We start from the raw sequence: 8,006 nt of genomic DNA on the forward strand, positions 1-8,006 counted from the left end.
TGTGTTAGTATTTGAGGATTGAAGATTTGAAGCTTGCTTTGAACTTGTGCTAGTGAAGAGATTATTTGAGCTTGTTTTGAGCTTGTGTTAGTAGAAGGAAATCATGTTTGTGCTTGGTCCTAAGCAAGTACAAGTCTTTGGGGAACACTCTAGCCATTAAGTGCATATTCATTAAAGGTATCACTTCGAGCCTAAACTTTTTGCGCTTTGGCATTGTTCCCTTATCACTCTAAAGTCATATTTTAATAAATATTGGGTAAGCCGTTCAAACTTTTAACAAAATTAGCTTTGAAATTTTTTTTTTTTTTTTATATTCTAACAATATACATACGATCAAGCAATGTTGTAAAAAACTCGATTACTCGCCGATTAATCACCAATTAATCATTTTTAAGAGTAATTCGTTCCGGTTTTTCAAAATCCGTTTAATTAATCGGTCAACGTCAATTAATGGATCAAAATCGAATTTTGTAATCAAAGTCGATCAAAGTCAAAATTGGTCATCATTTTAACATGAATTTAAACTAGAAATTTATAGTTTTTGAACAAAATGAACAAATTTAGATAATAATGTTAAATTTTATGTCTATGTTTATGATTTTATTCTATATTTACAAATATAATTTTAAAATTTTAATATTTAAATGCATAAAGTACAATCCGATTAATTCCCGATTAATCCCCGAATCACTGATTAATCTTTCCAAAGTCCCGACCAATTAATCCTCGAATAGCGAATTTTGCAACCTTGCGATCAAGTATTCTCTTTTCTCCTGATATTAATACTAACAAAGATTATTAGACCATTCTTATCCATGACACTTGTCATGAAAAGGTATTGATGTAGCGCCACCTCAGGAGCTTCTTCCTATCATTTAACCAATCACATTCACTAAAATCCATGACTATAAACACATTTACCCTACTTCAAATAATTATTTAATTATTATTATTATTAGTTTTATTATATTTACTTTTTGAAATATAGAATTTAAATCCAACAGCTGCTTTTTTGAAACCGACTTTTTTTTGAAGTCGTCTGCAACGGATAGTTTTATTATATTTATTTTTTTTAATTTAATTTTAAAAATCAACGGCAAGTTTTTGAAATTTATTTTTTTTCTTTTTAAATTAAATGCTAAAAAACGTTTAGCGGTTCCTTCCCGATCTCTCGAAAAATGTCTTCTAGGAGCTCTAGGTATAGAAACAACTTCGTTTTCTGCTTCATCTTCTTCTAAAAAGTCGATAGCAGCGAGTGCTTCAAGTGGATTATATGCAATTGCAGCAGCTAACGCATCTTCATAATTTTCATCATCTCGATTCATCGTACGAACGCTATAAAAATATATATATATTTTAAGACTTTGAGTAGTATTTTTAAGTATAAAAAGTATGAAAAAGGTAGTAGTATATATAGGCAAATATGTTGTAATTAAAAAAAAATAAAAAATTCCAAACGACTAGTATGTAACGGCTACTTTTTATTTTATTATTTATTTATTTATTTTATTCGATGAAATGCCACACCCAAGTCTTAAACCACGTCAAACATTGACATTTTGTCCGGCGGGCTTCCAACGACGCAGCATACCACGGCTGCTAGCAATGGCGTCCTTGAACGACGGCCTGCAACGGCGCCTCATATCGCTCCATTTATATATGTCTTATCTCGCGATATCTACCTCACTTTGTTCGGTTTTTGACTATCTTGGAGCCTATTGTGTGTGCTATTGAGCTAAATGGTAATCTAAGGGCTAAGGAGTTGATTTGGTGTAAAATTGACCAAATCTTTTGCAAAATTGGCTAAAGTAATGAAAAGTGCAGAATCAGCTTCAAAAGCGCCGCTCATCATACAAGAGCGCCGCTCCTCAGGAGAAAAAGCGTCGCACCAACTGCATAAGCGACGTTCTAAGGCACAGTTCAGCACCATTCTTATCAGTGAGCAAAAGCGCCGTTCCTAAAGCAAAAGCGCCGCTCTTATTCAGCCAAAAGCGTCGTTCTAGACCAAAAGCGCCGCTCCATATTAAAGCCAAAAGCGCCGCTCCTGAGCCAAAAGCGGAGCTCCTGTCGCTGTTTCAGCCCAAATTTTCAGCACTATAAAAGGAACGAGATTATGTCATTTTTGATATGCACCTTTAGAGAGCAGCTGCTTAGGGTCCGAATTTCACATACAAAACCCTAATTTCATCATCCATTGGTTTTTAAGGGAGGATTCAAGGAAGCTTGCTCAAGATTTATCATTGTTTAGCTTAGATCTTCATCTTCTTTATATTTTGAGTTGTAATCTTAACTTTACTTTACATGCTTTGCATCAATTACTTGTAATAGTTTGAAGATGATGATTGTTTACATTTCTATGCTTATGATTAGTTTGATTTTAGCTATGATTGACTAAATCTCTTGTGTTTGCTTATCTATGAATCTCTAATACTAGTGTTTGCCCCAAATCAATTGAATATAGTTGTTTGAATGAATCACATGATTATGTGTTGTTGAGTTGGCTAAAGATCCATTGCTATGAGTTTGTTTTAGGCTGACTTTGATTACATATGTTGAGTAGCTCTCTTAGTGATTTGAGAAGTGAATCAATGTGTGCTTCAACACCTTAGGTGATCTAGACAACTAGCTTAGGAATTGCAAGTGATTGTATTCTTGATCTAGGTTGGTTTTCAATTGGCCTTTAGTCAACATAGTAGTGCCGATTATCTTAAGTGATTTCAATAGTTGGGGGTTTTAAGTGATTTCAACCCAAGCTCAATCTCAATGACCAAATCATGCTTAACTCGATCTTAGGATACAATGCTTATGTGAATTCGCGGAGTGTCATTTGACTTGAGGTTTAGTAGTGATGCTAAACATATAATAATTCAACAACTAAGGAGAAAACAAAATAGGCAAAACGGGGCAAGCCAAGCATAGAGAGGATTAGATAAGTGAACACGTCTTAGTTAATTTGATTTAAGTCTTAATACTTTACTACTTGTTTCTTGCTACTAGTTTACTTGTTAAGTTTAGGTTTGTTTAATTGTGCAAGTTTTAGTTGTTAGTCAATATCAATCGAAACCCCCAATCAAACAACCTCTAGGACAATTGATAGTTTCAAATACTCGACTTCGACCGCTCTCTTGGGACGAACTTGATAAAAATACTTATATTGAAGTGCTATAATAACCGGGTTTTAAGTGCTCGTCAGTTGTGTGTGCTTATTTATTAGTGTTTGAATCATACATAAATTTAGAGGGTAAAAGTTATGCATTGCGCACGACCATCAGCGCCCCAACGGCTCACGTTGCTAGCACTCTTAATATTACTTAATTTTTTTAAAAAAAAATTGGTAAAACAAAAATTACGCAGTTTTTTTCGTGTATTAGCAAAAGTGATATTACTTTTATTGTTAATTTGAAAAACTTATGTTACCCTTGCGATTCCATTTGCCCTTAAAAAAAAGTTTAACGTTCAAAACTCACCAGTGAGATGCAACAAATTCATCTAATGATGACACTTTTTTCATTAAATGGTCACACCTTCAACTAGACGAGAATTAGAGCACTGGGAGTGGTGACTGAGGTCATTTGGCATGTCAGGTCTGACTTGCTGAGTCAGAAAAAGTGGGAGTGGTGATCTATGTCAGTTAGTGTGTTAGTTAGTGTGTTAAAATAATATTTTATTATATTTAATAATTTATTTCTTTGTAAAAAAAGCAAAAATAAAAAGGGGGTAAACATCCGTCGCGTGAGAGACTAACATGGTGGAGACGAAGCAAACTGACTGGGGAGGAGAGTGGGGTGACGTGCGACGAGCTGGGGGACGGGGTAGGTGACTTGCTCCACTCCCACTGCTCTAATAGATGTAAAAGTTTTTAAAAGTCTGTTTCTATAAGTGCTTAAATAAGAATTCATTGACGCCGCGGTTTTAGAAGGGGCAAAAAAAAAAAAAAAAACAATTAACCGAACATGCTAGGCCTCCACAATTGGGCTTAATCAACTTTTGAAATGTCAAATATAGACTGCTTCAAAATGTTAGGTATACGTGTAACATTGACAAATAAGTCACTAATTTCAAATTTTCATTTTGCAACTAGTCCCTTCTTTACTAAGAAGAAATTGTTAAATCCAGATGGTATTACAACATTTTATGCTCTAAATACATGTCATATAAAAACGTGCTCTGTATTTAGTAATAAACCCTTTGGATAAATACATATACATAAATAATATAGAAAAAGAAGTTAAAACCCACATTTTCTATCGTTGACTTATTACATCACACGGAATTAGAATTTCAACATACCAAGTCATCATAACAAATTTCCAATGTGGGCCCAACTAACTAACCCACACTCCACGGCGTCCTAAATCCAACGAATGACGTCCATCCACGTCAGTATCATCACCATCAGAAACTACCCAAGACTCCGATCTCCTCCCTGAAGCAAACCGCACCATACCTCCCAAACCCAGCGGTTCAGTAGGCGTTCCCGGTTCACTACAAACCGGTTTAACCGTCACGTACATCCTTCTAGAACCACACTTCTCCACCGGTTTATTTTCTTTTTCAACCGGTTTACCGTCCTTCCTTTTCCGATGACCTTCAGAACGAAACAACGAAGTTATACGAGATATAAAACCGGATTTATGTACTCTACTTGAACCAGCGCGACCGGACCGCTGACTCGCTGATCTCACCGGTTCAATCACTGGACCGGCGGTTTTCCTACGGCTCCGGCATCTCTTAGACCTAACTCTACCAATACACGAAACCTTCGGTGATGACGGTTCCGTCACCAGAACCGTCGCCGGAGTTTTTCCGATCGAATTCGATCGTTTCGGAAACAACCGTACGTTCACCGGTTTACAGTGCCTTCGTTTGGAATCAATGTAATTAGGTTTTTGCGTTTTAGGTAAACCTATAATTGCAGCCTTTGATTTCAAATTAACCGAATACCTTTGTGAACTTGAATTCGAATGGCTAGGGTTTACATTCGGATTCAAATTCGCTGAATTTGTGTATCCTTTAGTAGATTCATTACGTTCAAACAAAACGTTTCGATCGAACCAATCGAATTCGGAGTCTTTTGATAACCAGAATGATTCCGGCGGTACTTCGACGACGGTGCTGTCCGGAATTTCGTCACCGTATGCCGGATATTGTGAGTCTGAATCAGTGTTGTGCATATTACTATTTTTAGGGTTGAATGTTTATAAAATGTGTATGTGTTTGTGTGTGAAATGATGAAATAAAATAAAATAAGTGTTTTTTATAGGGGGAGGAATTTTTTGAGTTTGAAGTGATTCAGAAAATTATGGGGTCCACACCTTGTCTTTCATCCAGAACACCAGATATATTATTGCTCATACCGTGTGTCACAACAATGGTATTATACCAAATCTTCGTTTGAGAACATATTTTTACACCGTATTTAGCAATGGCGTGTGTGATAGAGTACAGGGTTTTTGTCAGGTGTTTGTGATGGAACAATATTTGTAACGGTGATGAATTAATGGTGTGTGATGATAAATAACTTCCATCATATAAAAACGCAAACTTTTTTCAGAAAGAAAACGTTAACAACTGCGAAGTGCAACAAGCAGTGGCGGAATCAATAATTTTTTTCACCGGGGCGAATTGTTTTTTAAAACATAGCAATTTTTTTGGGATAAAATATGGAGACTTTTAGGCAAAATACGGATGCTTATGAGTAAAATATGAAAACTTTTAGACAAAATACGAAGACTTTTGCCAAAATATGGAGGCGTTGGGGCAAATTATGGAGACTTTTGAGCAAAAAAAATCCACTGGAGATAAAATGAAAAAAATCAAAAAAATTTATTAAAAATTACAAATTCACCGAGGGCGTGTGCCACCCTCTGCCCCTTAGTAGTTTCGTCTCTGACAACAAGGGGAACATGTTGAGACTCGAATCTAGAAAGCTACACCGAAACTACCAAACACGATCTATAGCCGAGTCTCAACCGTAGAACCAACCAAAAAACATAACCAGCGAACCTACCAACAAACACGAAAACCAAAAACCAAGCTACAAACGAAATACATGAAACCTAAATACAACGAATAAAATACCATAACAAAGACAACCTAAGGAACCACTTTTTTTTTTTTTAAGCAAAAATCAAGGGCCAAGTGGATGGTTGATGGGGATGAAAACACCAAGTTTTTTCACTCGTTCATTAGAAGAAGGGACGCTAGAAGAAATATTCGGGGTCTCATTATTGATGGTGTATGGAATGAGTGTCCCATTGATGTAAAAGAGTGTGTTTGTGCACTTTGAGAATCAATTCAAGCGTATAAAATCAAACAGGCTGCAGTTCGAGAATGATGGCAGCATACTGACTGTTAACTCAATCACAGCAGCTGAAGTTGCTGTCCTCGAAGCCCCTTTCACAGAAAAGGAAGTGTGGGAGGCCATTAGCGAGTGTGGATGTTCCAAATCACCGGGCCCGGATGGTTTCAAGTTCAAATTCTTTAAACTACACTGGGATATTATAAAAGAAGACTTGCTAAAAGCTTTGAGTTGGTTTTGGGATAACGGGGAGATTTCGCATGGTTGTAACGCTTCATTCATAACCCTTATACCAAAGAAAATGGACCCGCTGAATTTACATGATTATCGACCCATTAGCCTCATCGGGTGCTACTATAAAATTCTAGCAAAATTACTTTCGTATAGAATTCGGAAGGTCATCCCGGGTCTTATCGATAATGTGCAAAGTGCGTTCATAAAGGGTAGGTTCATTTTTGATGGGGTCCTTATCGCAAGCGAAGCTATCGATTTTTTATCCAAATATAAGAAAAAAGTCTCATTTTCAAAGTCGATTTTGAAAAGGTCTTCGATAGTATTAATTGGGATTTTCTCTTGGATATTATGAAGAAAATGGGGTTCGGTGATAGATGGAGGAAGTGGATATTGGCTTGTCTCGAATCAGCTTCTGTATCTGTTTTGGTTAACGGGTCTCATACGAATGAATTCAAACTTGAGAGAGGTATCCGACAAGGGGACCCGTTATCCCCCTTTCTTTTTATTATCGCAGCAGAGGGATTAAACATTCTTACAAAAAAGGCCATTGAATCAGGGCTATTTAAGGGTGTTGAAATTGGGTCCGATAAAATTTTGATCTCACACCTTCAATACGCGGATGGTACAATCTTCATAGGTGAGTGGAGTCGTCATAATTTCTGTAACCTCAAGAAGTTACTCAAGTGTTTTGAAAATATCTCGGGCCTTAAAGTTAATTATCATAAAAGCCTTGTGTACGGTTTATGTGTATTAAAAGAGGAAGTTGAAAGCATGGCGAGTCGGGTGGGATGTAAAGTGGGTAAATTTCCGTTCACATATTTAGGGCTACCTATTGGGCAAAATATGAATAGAATTGAACATTGGAGTCCCGTGGTTGACAAATTTTCCTCAAGACTTGCGGATTGGAAAGCTAAAACGATTTCATTTGGTGGGAGGTTAACGTTAGTAAAGTCGGTTCTCAAATGTCCCGTTCATATTGATTATAAACGTTCCATATTAATTGATTTCGTCGCGAGGTTTTGACCTCTATATGAGACGTTTTTCAAAGACTGCATTCATTTTAAAACAACCATAACCTTTATTTTATCGATAAAGGTTTAAAAAGCATTACGTAGATTATCAAATAATGATAACCTAAAATATACCGTTTACACACGACCATTGCATAATGGTTTACAATAAGAATATATTACATCAAAAATAAGTTTCTTGAATGCAGTTTTTACACAATATCTGTTACGCCCCGTACAAAATCATCGTGTACGGATCATCAACAACAGGATCATCACAAGGTCAAACACTATATGCTGTTTGAAAACCGATTTGCCTTCATTAAAAAAATAACGTTTTACAAAGATAACATGTCATAAGACTTATTACAAACCATTGCTCCAAAATAACATAAGTTTACGAATGCAAAACATAAGTTTCATAATTTGAGATATCTCTAGTAATGCAGTGGATAACTAGT

The 8,006-nt window shown here is 36.1% G+C and overlaps 1 protein-coding gene across 1 annotated transcript; it reads right to left on the minus strand.

The window, feature by feature from the left end:
• Nucleotides 1–4,325: 4,325 nt before the first annotated feature.
• On the minus strand, nt 4,326–5,174 carry LOC139902336 (uncharacterized). The gene has a single exon (XM_071884974.1). The coding sequence runs from the start codon at nt 5,172–5,174 to the stop codon at nt 4,326–4,328; it is 849 nt and encodes a 282-aa protein (XP_071741075.1).
• Nucleotides 5,175–8,006: the final 2,832 nt, after the last annotated feature.

The sequence above is a fragment of the Rutidosis leptorrhynchoides genome, chromosome 3 (assembly GCF_046630445.1).
Source record: "Rutidosis leptorrhynchoides isolate AG116_Rl617_1_P2 chromosome 3, CSIRO_AGI_Rlap_v1, whole genome shotgun sequence".
Classification (NCBI taxonomy): Eukaryota; Viridiplantae; Streptophyta; class Magnoliopsida; order Asterales; family Asteraceae; genus Rutidosis; species Rutidosis leptorrhynchoides.

Excerpts from the sequence above, each read along its gene's own strand:
- LOC139902336 (XM_071884974.1), bottom strand. The coding sequence starts at position 5,174 with ATGCACAACACTGATTCAGACTCACAATATCCGGCATACGGTGACGAA.